We start from the raw sequence: 27,449 nt of genomic DNA, 5'->3' as shown, positions 1-27,449 counted from the left end.
CTAAAGTCATTTTCCATTTTTTTTGGAAGCAGTTTATTTGAAAATCTAATTTTTTTTTGGTGCTTTGACTGCCTGGAAAATAAAATAAATTTTAGGCAGTTGAATTAATTTCGCTTCTTGGAAACAGTCTTTTTCATGTTTCAAATGCCTGGAAATTAAAAAAAAAGTACTTCCAGGCAATTTAACTAATTTTTCTTTTTTTTAGAAACTATTTTTCTATAAATCAATTTATTTTATATTCCAAATAGTTGAAGCACGAAAAAGCCTTCTGTCAAAAAATGAGAAATAACTTCAACCGCTTGGAGTTTTTTTGTAGATTGCAAGATTTTTTTCAATTTCCAGTAATGCTTGAATGGAAAATTTAAAAAAAAACAGACAGTTAAAATCATTTACAATTTTTTTGAAAACAGTAATTTTTGTGCTTCGAATGCCTGGCAGTTTTTTTTTAAAATATTTCCAGGCAATTATTTTAACTGTTTGGAATTAGATTTTTTTCAAGTTCAATTACTTAGAAAATTCCAGGCAGCTGATGTCATTCCTGAGTTTTACGAAGCAGCTCTTTTTAGGTTGAAGTGACTTTTTCCTTTTTAACAGCAGTTTTTAATCCTGATTTTTTTTAGTAGTGCTTCAACTGCCTAGAAAACAAATAGAAAACTCCAGACAATTACACTAATTTGACTTCTTAGGAATAGTCCTTTTTGCGCTGCGGATACCTAGAGATTAAAAAAAATCAGACAATTAAAGTCAGGTATTACTTTTTGGATGTTGTTATTTCAGAAATTTGTTTTTTTTTTGATTTCATGTAGTATTTCAATTGCCCGAAAATTAAAACAAAATTCCAGGCAGTTGAAGTAATTTTACTACTTGGAAAGTCATTCTTTTGTGTGCTTCATTTTTTCTTGCTTCAAACGCCTGGAAAATACTTTCAGGCAACTAAAGTCATTTTCCATTTTTTTTGGAAGCAGTTTATTTGAAAATCCGATTTTCTTTAATTTCAAGTGGTGCTTTGACTGCCTGGAAAATAAAATAAATTTTAGGCAGTTAAATTAATTTCGCTTCTTGGAAACAGTCTTTTTTATGTTTCAAATGCCTGGAAATGTAAAAAAAAGTACTTCCAGGCAATTGAACTCTTTTTTTTTTGGAAACGGTTTTTTTATAAATTAATTTTTTTTTAAATTTCAAGTGGTGCTTTAGTTATTTAGAAAATGATTTTTTTTATACCTCAGGTGCTGGGAAAATAAAAAAAAAATTCCAGGCAGTTGAATCTTTTTGGAAAATTTTTTTTTTATGTCTCAAATACCTGGAAACTTAAAAAAAATGCTTGCAGGTAATTGCACTCATTTTTCTTTTTTTTGGAAACTGTTTTTCTATAAATCAATTTTTTTTTAATTTCAAGTGGTGCTTTGGCTATCTAGAAAATAATTTTTTTAATACTTCAGGTGCCTGGAAAATAAAAAGAAATACTTAATTTTTTTTTCGAAAAATCTGGATATTTTTTATTTTAAATGATGCTGCGACTACTTAAAATAAAAAAAAATCCAGACAGTTGAAGTAATTTTTAAATTATTAAAAGGAACCTTGCTTGTGCTTCAAATGCCTGGAAAATAAGAAAAAATACTTCCAAGCAATTGAAGTCGTCTTAATTTTTTAAAAGCAGTTATTTTTAAAAACCTGGATTTTTCTTTGAACAATTTAAGTCAATTTTTACTTTTTGGAAACTCATTCTTTTGTGTGCTTCATTTTTTCGCGCTTCAAATGCCTGGAATATAAGAGAAAATACTTTCAGCCAACTAAAGTCATTTTCCCTTTTTTTGGAGTAGTTTATTTGAAAATCTGATCTTTTTTTATTTTGAGTAGTGCTTTGACTACCTGATAAATACAACAAGATCCAGCTGAATCTTGTTTGTGCTTTGTTGTGCCTGAAAATAAGAAGAAATACTTGCAAGAACTTTGAAGATATTTTTTTATTTTTGAAAGCGGTTTCCCTAATAATTTAATTTTTATTTCAAGTGCTTCAACTGCCTTAAAAATTTAAAAAATTCCAGGCATTTAAAGTCATTTCTAATCTTGTTAAAATATATTTTTTCCTACTTCAAATGCCTGGAAAATAACAAAATATGCTTCCAGGCAAATTTAGGTCAGTCATTTTCCGGTTTTTTTAATGCAATTTTTATTATTTCAAGTGGTGCTTTGACTGCCTAGAAAATAAAATAAAAATTTCAGGCAGTTGAATAAATTTCAGTTCTTGGAAACAGTCTTTTTTATGTTTTAAATGCCTAGAAAATGCTTAAAAAATGCTTCCAGTTAATTAAAGTAATTTTTCTTTTTTTCGGGTACTTTGACTAAATAAAAAAAAAGTTTTCTTTTATACTTCAAGTGCCTGGAAAATAAGAAAAAATACTTCTAAGCATTTGAAGTCGTTTTAATTTTTTAAAAGCAGTAAAAAACCTGGATTTTTCTTTGAACAATTAAAGTCAATTTTCACTTTCTGGAAGCTGTCTTTTTTAAGCTTGAACTGCCTGGAAACTTAAAAAACAACTATTTTCAAAATAAAAAATATTTGCAGCAATTAAAGCAATTTTTCTTGCATTATATTGTAGAATGTTTATTCTATTCCCAGGAAATTTTCTTCCAGGCGATCCAAACTATCTAAAAAATCCAGAAAATAGCATAAAATGCTCAATTTTTCTTCAGATAGTTAAATTTAGTTTGCTTTATCAGTTGTATACAAATTGCCTATACCTCAAAAACCATTTAAAATAAAAATGTTATATTTGTATATGCATTCCTTATACAATTTAACTAGAAATATATTTTAGCATTTTCCAAAAAATTTACAAAACGTTGTGAAAAAAAATTATTTTTGTAGAAAAAATTTTTTTCTTTTAAAATTTCCACACATATATTAAATGATGATTATAAAACACTCCAAACTTATAAAAAACACTCCAAAATACAAATTTTAAAACTGGTAGATGCACTCCTACATTAATTCCATTGAAAACCTATTCCAGTGATTTCCAATAAATATATAGGGTATTACGGCAAAAATTGAGTTTTGGAGAAAAAAAATTTTTTTTTTCAAAATGTTCACTAATTGCCTATAACTCATAAAATAAAAATTTCTGCACGCATTGTTTACATAATTCGACAAAAGACGTGCTTCAACATTTTTCACAAAACTGTGAGTGTTAAAAAAAATAATTTTTTAGAGGAAATGATATTTTCAATTTTTTTACAAATTGCCTATAATCCAAAAAATAGTCAAAATACAAATTTGAAAACTTATATACTTTTCTCCAAAAATTTGACTAGACAGATATTTCAGCATTTTTCAATAGATGAAAAAACAAAAAATGCGAAAAAACAATTAATTTTGGAAACAAAAATTTTTATTTACAAACTGCTTATGTATCAAAAAACACTCAACATGAAAACTCGTATTTTACTTTTCCCAAACAATTTGACGTTGACTAGACACCTATTTTAGCGTTTTTTAAAAAAAGTACAGGGTGTTAAGAAAACATAAAAAGATTTTTGTAGAAAAAATTGTAATTAGGATTTTAATTAATTTTGATTAAGTTTTCTTAAAAATACTTAAAACGTAGTTAATTTTTTAGGACTAATTAAATTTTCTAATGTTACAGCCAAATTTGGGTAGCCTAGCGGTTGTTCTGACGTCGCATATAAATAAATTAATAAGGTCATTATTAAGAAATTACGCTAATATGTAGCAATATTATTTATTAATACAAAAAGGCAAAATAATCTCATAAATGGCCAAGTCTAGCTATATTAACAGTTCAACTTAACCATACCTAAAAATAAAAATAAATTTAGCGTTTTGGGGAAATTACGTTCAAAAAATAAAAAATATTTTCAATTGCCTCAAGTATTTTTTCTTATTTTCTAAGTAGTTGAAACACTTCTTGAAATTGGAAAAATGCAATTCCCAAAAATTCAAGCAGTTAAAGTCATTCCTTAGAAGAATGCTTTTTTGTGCTTCAGCTGTTTGAAAAATACAAAAAAAATTCCAGACATTTAAAGCAAAAAAAAGACTGTTAACAAAGAATTGGAAATGACTTCAAATGCCTGGAATTTTTAAAAATTTTCCAGGCAGTTGACGCACTACTTGAAATTGAATTAGTTAATTTTTTGGGACTAATTAGACATTCTAAAGCTGCAGCCAAATTTGGGTAGCTTAGAGATTGTTCTGACATCGCATATAAATAAATTAATAAGAAATTACGCTAATATAAGGCAGTAAAATAATCTCGTAAAAGTCTAGCAGTTCAACTTAACCATACCTATAAATATAATTATTGATAACTTAATTTTCTCTTAAGATCAAATAAAAAAAAGACATTTAAAATTATAAAGCACCACTGGTTTGATAATAGGTTAGATTTAGCCTTCTTTCCTAAGTTTTCCATGCTCGTCTCACTAGACAAAGTATTCACAAAATTATCATAAAATTTTACAGCCTTATAGGTAAAACTTCTAATATAAGATATAAAGGCATTTATAAAAACTTATTTTAATCTTAAATAGTTTGATAGAGATGTTTTTAATATTTTAAAAATCAAGGATATTGAAACAGATATTCAACTTTGAGCCGATTTATTTTCCTTATACTGGAGAACTTTATTTTTCTTTTTTTGCAGTCAGATTCAGGTTGTCAGGGGTTATTTTAAGATTAAGGTCCTATCTATATATTGACTTTTTAAGTCGAATTTAACTAAATGTATGTTTTATTATGGTTTAATTGTTTTTTAGGTCAAAAAGGAGAACGCGGATTCCCTGGTCCCCAAGGCCCGCCAGGACAAAGAGGTACGTAAGCTAGAAGTTTTTAACATTTATAAATCGTTCTTACAAATCATTCTATCTCCCTTTGTCCAATTAATTCAAATAGAAAACAGTGAGAAATGAGAGGGAAAAAATTATGTTAACAGCTGCGTTCTATGCAGATTAAAACTTCAACCTCAGAGCGATCCGCTCCGTTCTCTCGAATATTACTTCAGAATTAAAATTTTTTGTTTTTTCGTTTTTTTTCCTCATTTTAACCCGCAGCAATTAAAAGTTTCGGGGCGTTTAATTTCAACCCCCACCTGAGGGGGTGTAAGGCGGGTGTTTTAAAAAATTAATATTTTAGGCATTGCCGGTCCTAGAGGGAAAGCGGGACGTCCAGGTACTAACGGAACTCCTGGATTACCAGGAATATCCGCGTATAAGTTCGGCGGGCCGAATGCCAGTGAGTTGCTTATTCCTCCCATGATCACTGGTAAGTCATTAAATAGTTAGGGTTAATTATTGTAAATAGAAAATGATAAAACTAAGATACTTAAAGTAATAAAACTTGAAAATTAAATGTAGGTTGTAAAAAGGATTCAAATAAGGCGACGAAAATTAAATATAAAAAAGCAAACATGGGCCTAACATTATAATCGTAAAATATGTCCTCTTAATTTATCGTTTAAAATGATTGATATTATCACAAGTTTTTATAATTATTAAGTAATTTATAAAACTTTGGTAAGCATTTAAATGGTGTAACACTTATGGGATAAAATAAAATCTGTATAATTTCTAATATTAAAATTATGGACATCAAAAAAGAGCTAATTAACTTTCAACTTAACATTGTAAATGCGGAATTATCCCTGTCTCAATTCTCTAATATCTTCGATATCAATTTGAAAATGTATTTTTCTATAGCAATTTATCCAATTACGTATGAAAACAATTATTTTATAATAATTCTTCGCTTATTTTTAAACTGAGTCCATGATATAGGCTTAGGAGAGGCAGAATCTCGACTTTTTCGGACATATCCCTGTCTCGGTACATTAAAATCTTCGGTATCATTCTGAAATTGTGTTTTTCTATTGTGGTTTATCCAGTCACGTACAATGACACTCATTTTGTAATAATTCTTCACTTATTTTTAAACTGCGTCCATGATACAGGTCTTAGGAGAGGCAGAATCTTCACTTTTTGGGACATATCCCTGTCTCAGTACTTTAATATCTTCGGTATCATTCTGAAATTGTGTTTTTCTATTGTGGTTTATCCAGTCACGTACAGTGACACTCATTTTATAATACTTCTTCATTTATTTTTAAACTGCGTCCATGATATAGGTCTTAGGAGAGCCAAAATCTCGACTTTTTCGGACATATCCCTGTCTCAGTACTTTAATGTCTTCGGTATTATTCTGAAATTATGTTTTTCTATTGTGGTTTATCTAGTCAAGTACAATGATACTCATTTTATAATAATTCTTCACTTATTTTTAAACTGCGTCCATGATACAGGTCTTAGGAGAGGCAGAATCTTGACTTTTTTGGACATATCCCTGTCTCAGCACTTTAATAATTTCGGTATCATTCTGAAATTAAGTTTTTCTTTTGTGGTTTATCCAATCACGTACAATGACACTCATTTTGTAATAATTCATCACTTATTTTTAAACTGCGTCCATGATATATGTCTTAGGAGAGTCAAAATCTCGACTTTTTCAGACATATCCCTGTCTCAGTACTTTAATATCATCGGTATCATTCTGAAATTGTGTTTTTCTATTGTGGTTTATCTAATCACATACAACGACACTCATTTTGTAATAATTCTTCACTTATTTTTAAACTGCGTCCATGATATACGTCTTAGGAGAGTCAAAATCTCGACTTTTTCGGACATATCCCTGTCTCAGTACATTAATATCATCGGTATCATTCTGAAATTATGTTTTTCTATTGTGGTTTATCCAATCACGTATAATGACACTCATTTTGTAATAATTCTTCACTTATTTTCAAACTGCGTCCATGATGTAGGTCTTAGGAGAGGAAGAATCTCGACTTTTTCGGACATATTCCTGTCTCAGTATATTAATATCTTCGGTATTATTCTGAAATTGTGTTTTTCTATGATGGTTTATCCAATCACGTACAATGACACTCATTTTGTAATAATTCTTTACTTATTTTTTAACTGCGTCCATGATATAAATCTTAGGAGAGCCAAAATCTCGACTTTTTCGGACATATCCCTGTCTCAGTACATTAATATCATCGGTATCATTCTGAAATTATGTTTTTCTATTGTGGTTTATCCAATCACGTACACTGACACTCATTTTGTAATAATTCTTCACTTATTTTTAAACTGCGTTCATGATATATGTCTTAGGAGAGGCAGAATCTCGACTTTTTTGGACCTATCCCTGTCTCAGTACCCTAATATCTTCGGTATCATTCTAAAATTATGTTTTTCTATTGTAGTTTATCTAGTCAAGTACAATGACCCTAATTTTATAATAATTCTTCACTTATTTTCAAACTGCGTCCATGATATATGTCTTAGGAGAGGAAGAATCTCGACTTTTTCGGACATATTCCTGTCTCAGTATATTAATATCTTCGGTATCATTCTGAAATTGTGTTTTTCTATTGTGGTTTATCCAATCACGTACAATGACTCTCATTTTGTAATAATTCATCACTTATTTTTAAACTGCGTCCATGATATATGTCTTAGGAGAGTCAAAATCTCGACTTTTTCAGACATATCCCTGTCTCAGTATATTAATATCATCGGTATCTTTCTGAAATTATGTTTTTCTATTGTGGTTTATCCAATCACGTACAATGACACTCATTTTGTAATAATTCTTCACTTATTTTCAAACTGCGTCCATGATATAGGTCTTAGGAGAGGAAGAATCTCGACTTTTTCGGACATATTCCTGTCTCAGTATATTAATATCTTCGGTATCATTCTGAAATTGTGTTTTTTTATTGTGGTTTATCCAATAACGTACAATGACACTCATTTTGTAATAATTCTTTACTTATTTTTATACTACGTCCATGATATAAGCCTTAGGAGAGCCAAAATCTCGACTTTTTCGGACATATCCCTGTCTCAGTACATTAATATCATCGGTATTATTCTGAAATTATGTTTTTCTATTGTGGTTTATCCAGTCATGTACAATGACACTCATTTTATAATAATTCTACACTAATTTTTGAAATGCGTCCATGATATAGGTCTTAGGAGAGCCAGAATCTCAACTTTTTTGGACATATCCCTATCTCAGTACAATAATATCTTCGATATCAATCTGAAATTGTGTTTTTCTATTGTGGTTTATCCAGTCACGTACAATGACACTCATTTTATAATAATTCTTCACTTATTTTTAAACTGCGTTTATGATATAGGTCTTAGGAGAGTCAAAATCCGGACTTGTTTGGACATATCCCTGTCTCAGTACTTTAATATCTTCGGTATTATTCTAAAATTGTGTTTTTCTATTGTGGTTTATCCAGTCACGTACAATGACACTCATTTTATAATAATTCTTTACTTATTTTTTAACTGCGTCCATGATATAGGTCTTAGGAGAGGCAGAATCTCGACTTTTTTGGACATATCCCTGTCTCAGTACTTTAATATCTTCGGTATCATTCTGAAATTGTGTTTTTCCATTGTGGTTTATCCAGTCACATACAATGACACTCATTTTGTAATAATTCTTTACTTATTTTTACACTGCGTCCATGATATAGGTCTTAGGAGAGGCAGAATCTCGACTTTTTTGGACATATCCCTATCTCAGTACATTAATATCATTGGTATCATTCTGAAATTGTGTTTTTCTATTGTGGCTTATCCAGTCACGTACAATGACACTTATTTTATAATAATTCTTCACTTATTTTTAAACTGCGTCCATGATATAGGTCTTAGGAGAGGCAGAATCTCGACTTTTATGGACATATCCCTGTCTCAGTACTTTAATGTCTTCGGTATCATTCTGAAATTCTGTTTTTCTATTGTGGTTTATCCAATCACGTACAATGACACTCATTTTGTAATAATTCTTTACTTATTTTTAAACTGCGTCCATGATATAGTTCTTAGGAGAGGCAGAATCTCGACTTTTTCGGACATATCCCTGTCTCAGTATATTAATATCTTGGGTATCATTCTGAAATTGTGTTTTTCTATTATGGTTTATCCAGTCACGTACAATGACTCTCATTTTGTAATAATTCTTCACTTATTTTTAAACTGCGTCCATGATATAGGTCTTAGGAGAGGCAGAATCTCGACTTTTATGGACATATCCCTGTCTCAGTACTTTAATATCATCAGTATCATTCTGAAATTGTGTTTTTCTATTGTGGTTTATCCAGTCACATACAATGACACTCATTTTATAATAATTCTTTACTTATTTTTAAACTGCGTCCATGATATAGGTCTTAGGAGAGGCAGAATCTCGACTTTTTCGGACATATCCCTGTCTCAGTACTTTAATGTCTTCGGTATTATTCTGAAACTATGTTTTTCTATTGTGGTTTATCTAATCACGTACAATGACACTCATTTTATAATAAATATTCACTTATTTTTAAACTGAGTCCATGATACAAGTCTTAGGAGAGCCAAAATCTCGACTTTTTCGGACATATCCCTGTCTCAGTACATTAATATCATCGGTATCATTCTGAAATTGTGTTTTTCTATTGTGGTTTATCCAATCACGTACAATGACACCCATTTTGTAATAATTCTTCACTTATTTTTAAACTGCGTCCATGATATACGTCTTAGGAGAGTCAAAATCTCGACTTTTTCGGACATATCCCTGTCTCAGTACATTAATGTCATCGGTATCATGTTGAAATTGTGTTTTTCTATTGTGGTTTATCCAGTCACGTTTAATGACACTCATTTTATAATAATTCTTCACTTATTTTTATACTGCGTCCATGATATAGGTCTTAGGAGAGCCAAAATCTCGACTTTTTTGAACATATACCTATCTCAGTACATTAATATCATCGGTATCATTCTAAAATTGTGTTTTTCTATTGTGGTTTATCCAATCACGTACATTGACACTCATCTTATAATAATTCTTTACTTATTTTTTAACTGCGACGAAGATGTAGGTCTTAGGATAACCAAAATCTCGACTTCTTGGCCGGTTAATTAGTTAAGCATTTTTTTTTTGTTAATTTTAAGTCAGGGTTTGGTGAAAATAATAAAACCATTAAATTGACTAAAATTTAAATAATTTAATACTCAATTGCCCGAAAGGTAATTAATAAGTAATAAGTCCTGAATAGTCTAAAACTGCTCACAAATTGGATAGCTCAAGTGCCTGGAAAAAGGCAAGTTAATAAACCCACTGCACTACCTAATTTTTAAGTAGTTTATTGTTTAATTATTGACCTAACTGGCTAAGGGGAAATTATGTTTTATTTCCACACACTTAAGCTTTAGAATAAGCCATTAAATATATATCTCTTAAAATATAATAACTGGCCTAATATAATGCACAGTATTATTTATTATGCACCACAAAACATAAAATCGCATTTTCCCCCATACGAAAAACGCCCCCAAAAGTTACAGTTTAATTTTCCCTTTTTTATGTAAACACTTTTAGTTTAAAACAACCCAGTTTTTCCCAATTTAATTACACCATGTTTAATGCATGCATATTTTATTCTGCAATAGCGGGCGCATTATTTATATTAAAACAAACGACAACAAAAAAAAGTCAATTCGAGCAGGAAATGTCTTATAGAGTAATTTTTCATAAGTTGTCTCGATAAATTCCCAGGTGCACATTAAAATAAGCCTCGGGTATATGACGCGATAATCAATCAACCACCCTCCCCTCAGCCCCGCTAGTCAATTAATCACTTTGGTTTTTTTTTTTTACTTTTTTAACCGAGAATTTCTGTTATTCGAGTGCAAAATGACGGGGATTTTAAAGGGGGCAAATAGAATCACGGATGGTGAAAATTGACTGATTAATGACGCCCCTGTTTTGGCGATGATAATAAAAGGGAATTTTTGTTTTCCCGTTTAGGCTTTTGACCTCTAAAGCTTTGGGGTTTTTTCGCTTTTAAAGCAGTTCCAAAAGTACAGTAAAAATGTATTTTTTCATTTCCCCGAAACAGTTTCCATCAACTAATCTCGTAATATTAAAATGCAGCTTTATACGTTTCCAACATCCTCAACCATAAATTTTTCTTGGAAAAATGCATCGCACGTCACGATATTAATATTCTTGGCTTCCCATAAACCTGCACCGGACGTAGTATTTTTCATATAAAAGTAATGCCGCCTCTCATTTTCTAAATCTCTTAAGAAATTGCTGTTTAGTAGCGAGTTTATTTAAAAAAATAAATTAAAAAAAAGTTATTCGTGTACTATTAAATTATGCATGGTCAATTAACAAAAAAAATATAAATTACTTTTATTAGTATATATCTTAAGAAATTGCTTTTAGTCCATCCTAAATCCAATGGCGAATTTATTTAAAAAAAAAAAACACACATATATGAAAAAAGGTATTCGTGTTATATACCCGAAAAACGAAAAAACCCAAACTTTGGAGGTCGATATCGCGGCTTCTACCGGTCCGATCTAGAAAATTCCAACGGTTTTGTCTTAGCTTCGCTTTTCTGAATCCAACGAGACCTTCCGCAAGATCGTAGCTCTGATAGTAGCTGAGATATCGCATTTTTGGAGCCCATTTTTGGCCTCAAAAACAAGGTCGAAAAATGACTTTTTCCGAATTTTCAAAAAGCTGTCATTCGGTTAGTTCTGCTCGAATCTCTTGATAACCCGGTATTTTTGTAATGTAGGTGGTCTAAAGAAGACGCTGGTATAGTTAGTTCGATTTCGAAAAAAAAAAATTCTTTTTGGGAAAAAAATCGATACGGGGGAGTATACCCGAAAAAACGAAAAAATCCAAACTTTGGAGGTCGATATCTCGGCTTCTACCGGTCCTATCTGGAAAATTCCAACGGTTTTGTCTTAGTTTCGTCTTTCTGGATCCAACGAGACCATCCGCAATGTCATTGCTTTGATAGTAGGTGAGATATTGCATTTTTGGAGCCCATTTTTGGCCTCAAAAACGAGGTCGAAAAATGACTTAATTTTTTGGGAAAAAAATTGATACGATACGATACGAGGTATACCCGAAAAACGAAAAAACCCAACTTTGGAGGTCGATATCTCGGCTTCTACTGGTCCGATCTGGAAAATTCCAACGGTTTTGCCTTAGTTTCGTTTTTCTGAATCCAACGAGACCATCCGCAATGTCGTTGCTCTGATAGTAGCTGAGATATCGCATTTTTGGAGCCCATTTTTGGCCTCAAAAACGAGGGTCGAAAAATGACTTTTTCCGAATTTTCAAAGTGCTGTCATTCAGTTAGTTCTGCTCGAATCTCGTTATACGCCGATATTTTCGTAATGTAGGTGGTCTAAAGAAGACGCTGGTATAGTTAGTTCGATTTCGAAAAAAAAAAATTTGGTGAAAAAAAATCGATTACTGGGGGGTATATAACTATTAAATTATGCAAGGATCATGTAACAAACAATAACAATATATTACTCCTATTACTAAATTTCTCAAAAAACTGTCATTTAGTAAGCCCAGTGGCGAATTTATTTGAAAAAAGCAAATATATATAAAAATTATTCCTGTACTATTAAATTATGCAAAGGTCATTTAACAAAAAAAATATAAATTACTTTTATTACTAAATTTCTTAAGAAATTGCCCTTTAATAAACTCAGTGGCGAATTTATAAGGAAAAAAACAAATATATAAGAAAGTTATTCGTGTAGTATTAAATTATGCAAGGGTCATTTAACAAAAAAATTTTATGATACTTTTATTACTAAATTTTTTAAGAAATTGCCGTTTAGTAAACCCAGTAACGAATTTATTTAAAAAAAAAAACAAATATATAAAAAAGCTATTCGTGTACTATTAAATTATGCAAAGGCCATTTAACAAATACAAAAAAAAAATGGACTGTTCGGGGTGCCCTGGTTCCTGCTTTCCGAACAACTTTGGCAAACATACCGCGCTATAAACGACTCCCTGGTGCGTTTCAAAGAGGGCGAAATCTTATGCATAGATTATGCCCTAGCCGGTGGGTAAACAGGGTAGGCCGTTAAATAATTTATCTTTTTATGGAGATTTCGGGGTCATAAAACTCAACGTAAAAAAGCCGAGAAACAAGGTGAAAACCGTTTGCATAATTGCACCTCATAGATCACAAAAATACGGGGTTGTGTTGGGATTGCAGATAAAATTTGACAGTAAAATTTTGCCATTTTGACGACTTTCTTTGACTTTTAATGACTCTAAAACCACAAGTGCTACGACTCTGCTGATTGTAGTCTTGTTGGATTCCGATGGATGAATATGTAAAAAGTGCATTGCAATTTTAAAGGAAAAACTTATAGTTTTTTTGCAATCGTCTTCTTAAGTTAGAGTTTTTAATTTTTCAAGCATGAGCAGATTTCCAATCGTGTCCATTTGAATTATGCTTTTTTTCAAATATTTTTTAAAATTAATTTTGTGGGAAAAAAATAAATATTTGTCAGATTTCTTATAGCATCTCTCTGAAAGGGGAGGAAAAATTGTACTTCCTATAATAATTAAAGAATGTTAATCGAATCAATTAAAATTATGCTCTAAATAAATGATCAAACTTCATTTATATCCAGGGCTTCAAATTATCCAGGATTTCTTTTGTGTAGGCGTATAAATGGTTTGTTTTGATTTAGGCATTTTTTACAATTTATTTTTAAGTCTTGCGGACATTTCTGGATCGACAAGTCACTTTACATAAAATATTAATAATTATTAAAAATTAATTTTTCAGGCAACTAGAAGTATTACTTATTTCATTCAAGCATATTTTTTAATAAATATATTAATATTTTTTATACTTCCAGGCATTTAAATTACTTTTTTAATATTTTTCGAGAAAAAAATTAAATATTGGTTTACAGGAGTTCTTGCCCCTAAGAGCTGACAATTCGATATAAATATTAAATTTATTTATTTTTTAAATAGAAAATCTAAGAAAATATTTAGAAAAAAGATCAAAACTTTTTCTTCTTGAAATAATAAGAAAATGTCAGTCGAATCAATTTTAATTATGCTTTAAATAAATGATAAAATTTTATTTTAATCCAGGATTTTTTTATGTAGGCACTAATGGTTTATTTTATTTCAGGGATTCTTTATAATTAGTTTTTAAGGCTTCCAGATATTTCTATATTTAAAATAACATTACATAAAACATTTAATATTTGTTTTCGTATACTTAAAAAAAAATAATCTTTTAAGTATTTAAAAAAAATGTAGAATATACCAGGTATCTGGAAGTATTATTTATCATATTCGAGCATATTTTTTAATACATAAATTAATATTTTTTCACTTCCAAGGATTTTAATTAACTTTTAAATATTCTTCGAAAAAATACTTAAAATATATTTATTTACAGGAATTTTTGTCCCTGCAGGCTAACAATTCAATGCAAATGTTAAATTTATTCATACTTTCTTTAAATAATAAAAATCTATGTAACAAAATATTTAGGAAAAGGAGAAAAACTGTTTTGTCTGAAATAATAAGAGAATGTCAATCGAATCCATTTAAATTATGCTCTGAATAAATAATCAAATTTCATTTTTATCCAGGATTTATTAATAATTAATATTTAGGATTAAGAAATATTTTAATATTAATAAATTATTTAGAATTTTTTCGTTAAGGCATATAAATGGTTTTTTACATTTCAGGCATTTTTTATAATTTATTTGTTTTTGTATAATTATTAAAAAATTTTTCTTTTACTAATTAAAAAAAAATAGAAGATTCCAGGTATCTGGAAGTATTATTTATTTCATTCAAGCATATTTTTTAATATATTTTTTTTTAAATATTTAACTATTTATTTACAGGAATTCTTGCCCCTGTAAATGGACTGAAAATTCGATTTAAATATTATATTTATTCAATTTTATTTATGGATTTATTAAATAATGAAAATCTATGTAACAAAATATTTAGGAAAAATGGAGAAGTTATATTTTCTGAAATAATAAGAGAATGTTAGTCGAATCCATTTAAATTATACTTTAAATAAATGATCAAATTTTATTTTTATTAAAGATTTTTTTTGTATAGGAGTATAAATGGTTTATTATATTTCAGGCATTTTTTATTGGTTATTTATAAGGCTTCTAGACATTTCCGGAATGATAAATAACATTACATAAGATATTTATTATGTGTTTTTGTATAATAATTGAAAAATTGTCTTTTAGGTATTTAAAAGTATCTGAGAGTATTCTTTACTTTATTAAACCATATTTTTTAATATATTTTTTTCTTTCCGGGCATTCTAATTATTTTTTTTTTAATTTTTAATAAAATATTTTAATGTTTGTTTACAGGAAGCCTATGTACCACTGTGAGCTGAAAATTCGATTAAAATATTAAATTTATTTATTTTTATAGATGCGTTTTTTAAATTAAAAAAATCTACGTAACAAAATAGGTAAAAGTGTTCTTCCCGAAATAATAAAAAATGTCAATCGAATTCATTTAAATTATGCTTTAAATAAATGATTAAGACTTATCTATACAGTATTTTATTTCAGGCATTTTTTATATTTTATTTTTAATGCTTCCATAATTCAATCGACTTCCAGGCATTTTTTTTTTTAATTCTTGTTTTGGAGGTTTCTAGGCTTTTTTTCTGTCCAGGCATTTCTTTTAATAAATAAATTACTCTTTTTTCACTTTGAGGTTTAAATAATCTAATTCAAATTATTTTTCTAAATAATTTTTTTTTAATTGGATAAACATTTGTGTAACAAAATATCCAGCTAGAAAAGCGTAAAAAATATATTGCGTGTTTTTCAGTTAGAAGAAGAGCATAATTTAATCGGACACGGTGGGCATTATATTAGGATTCTAGAAAAACAACAGTTTTTCCTTAAGTAAATGTAGCAAATATTCCAGTTATTTTAATCATCTAAAAATGCTCTTTTCTACCACTTAATAATTCATTATGAATATATACATATGCAATATATTCTCGGCAAGTTAAATTAAAAACCACGAAATAGAGACGTAGCTATTTCAATTTAAGGCACTTTTCCGACGACCTCATGAATATCGTTCGGTATAAATGTTTAAAGGAAAACCAACAGTAAATTTTCATCCGCAAAAGAATTTCCAATTAAAGCGTCGTCGATGGTCTTAGCACGGCTACTAGCAAGATATATTTCTTTAAAATCGATGTTGAATAATAGACCAATTGAATATTTTATCGGGCTTTTATATCAATTTTGGTATTTATTTGGTGAAAAACTGTCTTTTTGCAGGTTCTGAAAATTATTCGTGTGCGAACGTTTGAAATTTATAAGATGTACGTCTTGAAGCATAACTTAAATGGACACGACTGACATTATTTTATAATTTTAATGAAATTATAGGTATTTGGATGCCTAGAAGACTCAAATGATGATAAGAAGTTGTTGAGGGATCTAAGAAACATAGTATTAAGCATAATTTAATTAGGTACGATTATCATTATTTTTTTTAGAAAACTTTCAAATGCTTGGAAAAGAAATTAGTCATGTTTGTAAGTAATAATTTAAGTTAAGAATTCCTGAGGCTCGTACAACTCTTTGGAAGATAATAAATAATATCCGGCCTATAGGAAATATAAAATTATTGTTAAATAGAAAAAAATTAGCCCACAATGTCTGTAAAGAAGACATTAATTTAAAATATCCGAAAAACAATTAAATAATTAATTCTTGAAGAAACATAATAAATATTTTAAACAGTTAATTTTTTTTTAATCTTTAACCATTTTGAACTGTTTTTGCGAAAAAATTTCTTACTGGGAAAATTATTAGGATAGGTGGAGGGGTTACTAATCAGTATAGGAAGGTTATAAGTCAATTATTGAATTATTTTCTCAAGTAAAATTTCATAATCTAACTTTAAAAATTCATAAAACATTTAAATCAAGAGCAATTTACTTAAAACTTCGTGTGAATAAACAGACATTTATCGCTAATTAATGCAAGACAGTTATAAGTTCATTGGCAAATTATTTTTTAAGAAACAAATTTTTTACCAAAAACAGTCCAACAGAACTTATAATGCAACATCGTTTTTGCTAAAAAAAATTATAACTTAAAAAATAATAGACCAATTAACTAGAAATTTTCTTGCATCGATTAGCAATAGATCTCTTTGCAATTACAAAAAGTTTTAAGTAAATTGCCCTTGATTTGAATTTCTTATGAACTTTTAAATTTGGATTAGAATAATTTTCGGACTGTTTTTGCAGAAGAATTTCTTACTGTATAAACGGTTTGGGGTGGGTGGGGGGTAAAAGTGGTTATAATGAAAAATAGAATTTTTGCAAAAACAGTGCAAAAATAAATTATTTTAATCCAACTTTAAAAATTCCTAAGAAACTCACATCAAGAGCAATTTACTTAAAACTTCGTGTAATTATAAAGAGATCCATTGTTAATCGAAGCGAAAAAATTGCTAGTCAATTGGTCTATTATTTTTTAGATTAAACTGTTTTTGCGAAAAATCTTGTTTTTTATTAATACCACCCTTAGCCCTCCACCCACCCCAAACCGTTTTTACAGTAAGAAATTCTTCTGCAAAAACAGTCCGAAAATTACTTTAATCCAACTTTAAAAATTAATCAGAAATTTATATCAAGAGCCATTTACTTGAAACTTTTTGCGGATATACAGACATTTATTCCTAATCGACGCCAGAAGTTTATAAGTTAATTGGTCTTGATTTGAATTTCTTATAAATTTTTAAAGTTAAATTTAAATAATTTTTGGACTGTTTCTGCTAAAATCTTGCTTTTTATTAACACCTCCCTTAGCCCCCCACCCACCCCAAACCGTTTTTCCAGTCAGAAATTCTTCTGCAAAGACAGTCCGAAAATTATTCTAATTCAACTTTAAAAATTCATAGGAAATTCAAATCAAGAGCAATTTACTTAAAACTTTTTGTAATTATAAAGAAATTTATTGCTAATCGACAAGAAAAAAAATCTAGTTAATTCGTCTATTATTTTTTAAGTTATAATTTTTTTAGCAAAAATGATGTTGCATTATGAGTTCTGTTGGACTGTTTTTGGTAAAAAATGTGTTTCTTAAAAAATAATTTGCCAATTAACTTATAACCTTCTTGCATTAATTAGCAATAAATGTTTGTATATTAACATAAAGTTTCAAGTAAATTGCTCTTGATTTAAATTTCTTGTGAATTTTTAAAGTTAGATTAAAATAATTTTAAGACTTTTAAGTTGGTAAAAAAATTATAACCTTAAAAATAATTAACCAATTAACTTATAACCACCCACCCCAAACCGTTTTTTAGTCAGAAATTCTTCTGCAAAAACAGTCCAAAAATTATTCTAATCCAGCTTTAAAAATTCATAAGAATTTCAAATCAAGAGCAATTTACTTAAAACTTCTTGTAATTACAAAGAGATCTATTGCTAATCGATGCAAGAAAGTTTATAGTTAATTGGTCTATTATTTTTTACGTAATATTTTTTTAGCAAAAATGATGATCCATTATGAGTTCTGTTGGACTGTTTTTGGTAAAAAATTTGTGTCTTAAAAAATAATTTACCAATTAACCTATAACCTTTTTGCTTTGATTAGCAATAGATGTCTGTATATTCACTTAAAATATTAGGTAAATTGCTCTTAATTTAAATTACTTATGAATTTTAAAATTTTAGAGGTCCAAAAATTATTTTAATCCCACCTTAAAAATTCATAAGAAATTCAAATCAAGAGTAATTTACTTGAAACATCGTGTAAGCTAACTGTCCACTCAAATTAAAGTAAATTTCCACGCTGATGCGTGTCCGCAATAAATCTACCAACATTTATCTAATCTTAGGGAGCAACAGAGGCATTCGTCATAAAGCCTCAGCTACTCCCTACTGACGAACTCCCCCAAATTTCCCAGGTGTACCCTGGAAAACCCGACCATTTAGTTAAGCTCTTATTAATGCTTGACAATCAATCAAGATACTTGAATATACTTCACAAATTGCTCTGGTTAATAAGTCCATAACGTGAGAGAAATTTCGCTTCATTCTGGAAAAATTAGGAGCTAAAGGATGTTTCCTTTTTACCCTTTTAAAATGGTGGTGCTCTGAAAAAGAAGTGTATAATGAAAGACAAAAATAGCAGAATTACAACGTTTATTTTAAAAATGAAATTTTATAAGAATGTGGATCCAGGGATACAACACGAACGTTCGTAATAAATCATTCAAAATTCCCGAGTCGTGGGAAACTACCGTAAGTGTAGGAACAGAATTACCAAATAACAGGGGTAGAAAAAAAAACGACGAAAAGTGCGAAGTTGCAGTGATAAATTGCAAAAGTACGAAAATCCCCAGGGAGGTTTCTGGTTATCGTAATTTTTTTTGCAATATACATTTACATTTTTAAAATGGTTTTTTTTTTCTGCGTATATCTTATTCAACCTGAATTTTCGCCTCAAGTACCATGCCACCCATATATTTAACCATAGGTCAACATAAAATGCAATATAAAATGGTGGACAAGAAAAGAGTGCTGAGCTAGCCTATCTGGCGGAGAGTGCTCGTGCAAGTTCTTTAAAACAAAGGAAGTAAATAAAATAAAGCTCAGGGGCGCCAGTGACCAAATTACCCTTAAAACACCCCTATAGAATTTAAGTAAAGGGCCACACAATACTTACTATAAAAACTACTGCACAAAATAAAGACCCAAGTATCTACGAATTATAAGTCCTGTAAAAGCTCTGCCTCTGGAAATTAGGGTCAAATAAAAGCTTTAAAATTTATTTTCAAATGACAGGTAAATTTAATTAAAAATTTAGGTTGTTAATTATATAACTTTAATTAAGGGAAGAACCGTAAGGTTATGAAAATATCAACACTACTAAAAAACGAGCTATTATACCATGGTATCACTTAATAAAGCTTATAAAAAAATACAACGAAGATAAACCCACCTTCTGCCGATATAAGAAAAAATTAAAAACTGTGTTATTACACCTTTTGTGTCGATAAGTAAAATTTTAAGCACTACTTTTAAATAAAATAAATACTTGCAAAAATTACACTTTGGACACGGTAAGTAAAAATAGGCAAATTTTCAATTTAGCCTTAATTTAAGTTACAAAAAAATATATATTAATCAATTTGTTTTCAGCATTTAGGCTGCACCAAATTTACAAAAAAACGACTTATCTGGGAGCCTGGGACACCACAACAGACTCAAGGAATCGAGCACACCATCAAACAACTGGATATATCTGGAGCTTTATCATATCAAACTAACTTTCATCAAATCTGTAAACCGGAGACCAACGAGGAAGAATAGAACTGCTTTGGGTCTTTCTTTTCAACCCTTTTTTTTACACTTCAGAATTCAGCAGTGGAAAAGCAACAGAATTAATAAAATTGTTCTAGCTTTCGAGTCCTCCAATATAAATTGATTCATTTAAGGGAAATATTTTCTATGCTACTATAAGACCAAAACTATTTATCCTGACCAAAGTCAGCAAATGAATTTCAAAAGAACTCCTACAGAGATATAATTCATTTAATTTGCTAATTTTGTAGCTAATAATCCACAAAGGAACGCAAAAATTACTAAAGCGTTAAATTGCCACAGAACAGCGTCTGTACTAGTAGCACAGAAGTGGATCTTGGCAGAAAATGCCCGATGCTCGGTGGTTTACCATGAGCGAAAAACCCAAAAAAAAAACGAAGAACGGGTACAAAGAATGCTAGACTAGGATTCTTTTTAAACGAATATTATTTATACAGGATGGCTGTGAATTAAATAGTAATATACAGTTCGATAATTTTTAATTGTTTGATTAAATAGTTTAGAACTTTGTTTTTAAAGAATTAGATTAGTATATAAAATAGTTTAAGGAAAAATCAACCGTTACAATTCCCTCCCACTAAAAAAGGAGGTTTACGTTAAGTAAACCGAGAAAACTACATACTAAATTAAACTAAAACTATCTTACGACCTATTTACTCTAATCTACATCATCCGTAGGATGCCGCTTTAAATGTTTTATGTGCCATACTCCACAAGACTTTCCATCATCATTTTTTTAACTCTAACTAAAAAATTAAGTCCAAGGACTTAATTTTTTAGCAACAACAAAAGGTCCTATAAATCGAGGAGCTAGTTTAGCCGTAAAATATCTTGATGCGTCAGATAAGACATAATTTCGACGCCAGACTAAATGATTTGGCAAAAGTTCTTCTGGCCGACGCCTTAAATCATAAACTTTTTATTTACTTCATAAGCCTTAACTAATTTTTGTTTAACTTCCTTAAAGATATCATGTTCTTAGAATACTCACTTGGTAAATTTGATCTTGATTTATCAAAAGAGATAGGAGAGTCTACCGTATCTATTGATTCATTTTTGATCAGAAGTTCCCTACCAAAGACCATAAAGTTAGGAGAATATCCAGTCACCTCATAAACTGAACCACGAATTGCCACTCCAATACAATTTAAATGTTTATCCCATAAGCGATGGGTTTCAGATACATAGTTTTCATAATTCGGTTGATACGCTCGGTAGGGTTTGCTTGAGGGTGGTATAAGGCAGTATACTTAATGTCTATGCTATAGTTTTTCATCAAGTTTTGAAACATGTGGGACCTAAACTGAGCACCATTATCAACAATTATTGCTGAAGGGCAACCAAATAGTAAAATAACGTAATCCTCAATTAAACGACAGCTAAAATGTCTGGAATTTTTTTAAGGCTTTATATACCTAGAAGTAAGAAAAATCAAGATAATTTCTAGAACACTATTGAATTCTAATGAAAAATTAATAAAAAATACTTTTAGAAGCCTGAAATAAAAAATTCTGTTACCTGGAAGGCCAAAATAATGACTTACATGTAAAAAAGAGTATCTTGATAATTTACATAATGTTTTCAGATATCTTATAAGGCTTATACTTATATCAAAAACAAATTATTATTATTATTATTATTATTAAATTTTGCTGTTTAATAAAATCATATCAAATTCTTGAAAAAAACTCATTTTGATTATAAATGCCTGAAATAAAATATAACTGAAATTTTTAATGCCTGGAAGTTGGAAAATATTAATTTACTCTATAAAAAAAATGCTTGGGTAAAATAAATAGATGTGGAAACTTTAAAAAAATGGTCTTAATTGCCTGGATAAAATTATGCCTGCAATCATGCATTTATGCCTGGAGAGCAAAAACATGCACTTACCTAACAGTGCCTTGAATATTTGGAGAACAAAAATATGTATTTATATGCATATGCAAAAAGTATCTTAGATGCATCAAATTAAACAAAAAATCGTATTTTTAAAGGCAATTTTCCTCTTACAGACAATTACATTTATATTTTCAGTATCATAGGCAACAAATTTACCTTTAGAAATTTTTGTTTATATTATTTATTTTCCAGACAGTTAAGTGAGTTTCGGAAATCTTCAATGTAAGTTTTTACTTGCAGACAACTGAAATAGCAAACGTATAATTATATCCACTTATACTATGCCTAAAACTATATTTTTTAGATCCCTTAACAAGTTTTTATCGTTATTTGACTCCTCTAGGAATGCAAATGCCAAGGATTTGATTTTTTTGATAGTATAAAGTAACACCGAACGTATCCGATATTTTAAAGTGCTCTCATTTCTTTAGTTTTGCTCGAATCCCATTGTAATCCAGTGTTTGGTAATGGGAACAAAACGCTGGTATAGTTAGTTCAAAATCGAAAAAAATCAATTATAGTTATAATACTAGGTGTCCATTTATAAACTGACACATTTTAACTGCTTATAAGTCGAGAACGAAAAATGACAACAATGTGCGGTTTTCACAGAACTTCATCAATATTTTAAAAGTTTTTTTTTAATAGTGTTGCCAAGTTTTAAAATTTACCTGAAATAGGAGGAAAAAAATTGATGATTTCCAAAGGCCGATTTCTCAAAAATTTTAAATGTAACACCCTCTACTTTTTAATTTCACATAAAAGCCTGTTTAATCCCCTTTCCGAAAATGTATAAATTGTCTTAAATTCATTATTTTTTTTACAGAGCCAATTTTAGTAAATGACACCTTTTTGAAAATTTTCCTAGAATACATATTCGGTGATTTAGCATGATCATAATTAAATAATTTGCGCTATTGTCATGTCTATAAAAAGTATTTATTCTATGTATTAAATTACAACTATTTACAACAATTTTAACAACAAACAATTGAAGAAATTAATTTTAATTTATAACTAATATGTTAGCTGCTGAATATGACCCCCATTTTGCTCGGAACATAAATGTAGACGGAGAAATAAGTTGCCGAAGGCGTTTTGTAGCATTCGCGGTGTAATTTGGTTGAAAACGTTTACTATGTTGTTGCCCAGTTCATCCAAATTTCTTAGGGTTGGATTGTAGCAACGGTCTTTTACATATCCCCATATAAAAAAATCTGGAATTGTTAGATCGGGAGTATAAGGTGCCCGCTCGCCCTATCCATCTGTTTCCAAAAGTAATATCTAAGGAATTTCTTGCGACCCTGGAGAAGTGTGGTGATGCACCGTCTTGCTGGAAGTAGCCCGTGTCTAAAATTCCATCCTGCTGAAGTTGAGGATAAAAAAATGTTTTCAACATATCGGTGTAATTGTTTCCATTCACTGTTGCTTCTTGAAAAAAAAATGGCCCATAAATTTTAGATTTCGATACTGCACACCAAACGTTCAGCTTAGGAGAATCTCTTACAAATTCGTTATACACTGGTGGATTTTCATCTCCCCAAATTCGGCAATTATGCTTATTTACTCGACCACTGATGTGAAATATTGCCTCATCAGACCAATTTTTTATATGATTTAGTCAGCAGTAGGTAAATATTAGTATAATTTGATGTTTGCAGGCTACTGAACTCATTATTAACCTAATAATTAAAAACTGGAGTACTGGTTTAATTCTTCGAGGAAATATCAAAATATATAATAAATCAAAATCTTTGCTTTATAAGTATTCAAAATTAAAAATCAATATACTATATATACCAATATAATCGGATCAATAGCAAGAGAGTTATGAAAGTCACGTGACTATGATTCATGGTGGCAAACATCTGTCAAAATTTATTAATTGCGTCCTAAATAAACTTCAAATACCAAATTTCAACTCAATCGGACCTTTAAATACTATTAATTTTTTACTCTATTTCTCATTTCATACAAAAAGATATTTGGTACCTTAATTTGAGTTGTTCGAACAAATGTAGAAAAAAAAGCACTTTTGTTAATTTACTCAAGCCTACTTACATTTTTTTTAAATAAAAAAAAATAAGCAAAGTAATAAAATAAAAAAAGCAATAAAGAAATTAAACAAGAAAATTGAGAAACCTAAAAATATTTTTACAGAAACCCTTAATAAAACTAGAAATAATACTCGTAGAGCAACACTTTTTACTCCTTTTTTACTTTATTCTCAATTTTAAAAAGTTATTTTGTGCTTTACCTTCAATTGCCTGGTGAAGCTGAAAAATATTAATTTCTTTAATAAAAAGAAATGCTTGGGTGAAATAAATAGATCTGGAAATCTTTAAAAAATGGTCTTAATTCCCTGGAAAAAACTCGCTTTAACTGCAAGAAAATTAAAAAATATGACAAAAAAATTAACTTACCTAAAAGTGCCTAGAATTTTCTACTTAATGACTACTTAATTTTTTTTTAAATAAAAAAACAAGCAAAGTAATAAAATAAAAAAATAATAAAGAAAGTAAACAAGAAAATTGAGAAACCTAAAAATATTTAACAGAAAACCTTAATAAAACTGGAAATAATACTCGTAGAGCAACGCTTTTGACTCTTTTTTTACTTCATTCTCGATTTTAAAAAGTTATTTTGTTCTTTACCTTCAATTGCCTGGAGTAGCTGAAAAATATTAATTTCTTTAATAAAAATAATTGCTTGGGTAAAATAAATAGATCCGAAAACTTTCAAAAAATGGTCTTAATTAACTGGAAAAAATTCGCTTTAACTGCATGAAAATTAAAAAATATAACAAAAAAATTAACTTACCTAAAAGTGCTTAGAATTTTCTACTTAATGACTACTTAATTTTTTTTTTAATAAAAAAACAAGCAAAGTAATAAAATAAAAAAATAATAAAGAAAGTAAACATGAAAATTGAGAAACCTAAAAATATTTAACAGAAAACCTTAATAAAACTGGAAATAATACTCGTAGAACAACGCTTTTGACTCTCTCGCTTTTGGATCAATAGCAAAAGAGGTATGAAAGTCACGTGACTTTAAGATGCATGGTGTCAAATATCTGTCAAAATTTATTAATTGCGACCTAAATAAACTCCAAATACCAAATTTCAACCCAATCGGATCTTTAAATAATCTTAATCTTTAAAAAAAAAAGCTCTTTTGTTAATTTTAAAAAGTTATTTTGTTTTTTACCTTCAATTGCCTCGAGAAGCTGAAAAACTTATAAAAGTGCAAGAAATTGAACTGCATAAAAAATAAAATAGCTCTAGAAGATTTCTTCAGTTAGAAATGGATAATAATGGATTTTTTCCAGTTTTTACCCCATTTTTTTCGACAATTTGTATCTAAATAAAGAGGACTTATATAAAAAATCCAGTCTTCTTTAATTGCCTGGAAAAGCTAATATAGCTATTTAATTGTTAAAAAAAAGTTTCAATTTGAGGCATCCAAGATTAATAAATATTTTTTCCAGGCGTTTAAAATGAGTTTTTTTTAATAGTTTTAAATGCGTCGCAGAGAAAAATTATTATTAAAGTAATAGAAATAAACACGTTTAACAATCGACTTTTAAATAGTTTTTGTTTAGCTTTTTCATTAACTGAATACAACCGCTTGGAAAATATTAAATGAAGGTTTTAATTAATAAAATGTGTCAAATGTCTAAAAGAAGTTTGAAATTAAATTGGTTAAGTGACTAATAAAATAAATCCTAATAAGTTTGTTAAAAAAATGATTGTGAAAGACTTGATTTGATTTTTTTTTTAATTTAATTTTTTACTGTTAGATTTTTGAGTTTCTCAAAATTTTTGTAGATACATTTTTTGTTTTAAATTAAAAACCCTTTTTAAAAATAATTTTTTTATGAAAATCGGAGGAAAATTAGGGCATTTATTGCAGTTTTTCTACTTGGAAAACTTATTATTAATTTGATAATTTTTTTTTTCATATTTAATTTTTTACTCTTACATTTTTGAGTTTTTCGAAATTTTTATAGACACACTTTTTGTTCTAAATTAAAAATAATTTTCTCAGATATAATTTTCAGGGAAATCGGAGAGAGATTAGGGATTTTATTCTAGTTTTTCTACTGGGGAATCTTATTATTAATTTGATAATTTTTTTTCATATTTACTTTTTACTCTAAACTTTTCAAAATTTTCAAAATTTTTTGCTCTAAATTAAAAATCTTTTTCATAAACTAATTTTTATGCAAATTGGTGAGAAATTGGAGAAATTAATTCAGTAATTCACTTTTATACAGTTTTTCATATTTAATTTTAAACTTTTTTATCTTTACCATTTTTAATCCAGGTTAGTTTTTATCACTTTTTAGTGCTTTTCAAGGTTTTTGTTTTTTTTTCTCCTTGCAGTTTTATGTATTTTATATTCTTTTTTGATACCAGTTTTTTGTATGTAGTTATTATGCTAAATAAACGATATTATTATTATTTTTCTAACTATTTTACTAAAATATTTTAATTTTAAATGCCTAAAATAGAATATATAAAATTTATTAAATTTAATATTTTCTATTACTGTTTGATTTAGAAAAACCTAGAAAAAATGAAGAAGGAAAAAAAAAATGGTTTAAAATGCATGAAATGAAAAATTAATTTAAGCTGAAAAAATAACAAAAAATCACCTGACCGAATTAAAACAAAAACCACCTTTTCGTATTAAACAAAAAATCTGCTTATTTTTCACTGCCTGGAGGAAAAGTAAAAAACAACTTCAACTGTTTGGAAAACAAGAAATATACAAAAAAATTATTCAATAAATAACATTTGAATTTCCGAGACTCATTTCCTCGAACTATTGTCTCATATAAATTACTTTAAAATGAAAAATTAGTAAATTTTAAATTTTCTTTTCACTTGTCGCTTCCCACATTAAGGGTATAGAAAAGCCCGAATCGAATGGTAAAAAGTTTTCGTTTCATGGCGGTGACATCCCTCTCTGATTCCTATCGATCAAGCTTACTTAATGCGAAAATATGTCAATTTTATGGAGGGCTAAGCCTTTATGATAACCTCCTGTAGACACACGATGATAAATCATTATTTCGAAGTTATTATTTATATACTGTACTTAGTTAAAATCCAGTTGGGAGCCATTGAAAACAAAATGCACTCGCTGAAGTTTGTTAAAACCAACTCAAAATATTAAGGTTTGATTTATTAAAAATTAAACCTTAATTTATTGCAATTGATAGCCCCGACAAGTCATC

The 27,449-nt window shown here is 28.7% G+C and overlaps 1 protein-coding gene across 6 annotated transcripts in view; it reads left to right on the top strand.

Annotated features, from left to right (window-relative positions):
- The window catches only part of LOC126734833 (uncharacterized), a 108,339-nt gene that overhangs the window by 57,493 nt on the left and 23,397 nt on the right, over positions 1–27,449 (top strand). For all 6 annotated transcript variants that reach the window (XM_050438598.1, XM_050438592.1, XM_050438594.1 and 3 more), the window contains exons 7-8: positions 4,777–4,830; positions 5,153–5,281. In XM_050438598.1, coding sequence (XP_050294555.1) covers positions 4,777–4,830; positions 5,153–5,281 — 183 coding nt within the window. The remainder of the gene's footprint in view (positions 1–4,776; positions 4,831–5,152; positions 5,282–27,449) is intronic.

This window comes from Anthonomus grandis, chromosome 4 (genome assembly GCF_022605725.1).
Source record: "Anthonomus grandis grandis chromosome 4, icAntGran1.3, whole genome shotgun sequence".
Taxonomy (NCBI): domain Eukaryota; kingdom Metazoa; phylum Arthropoda; class Insecta; order Coleoptera; family Curculionidae; genus Anthonomus; species Anthonomus grandis.
This window is presented reverse-complemented; position numbering and strand designations above follow the sequence as displayed.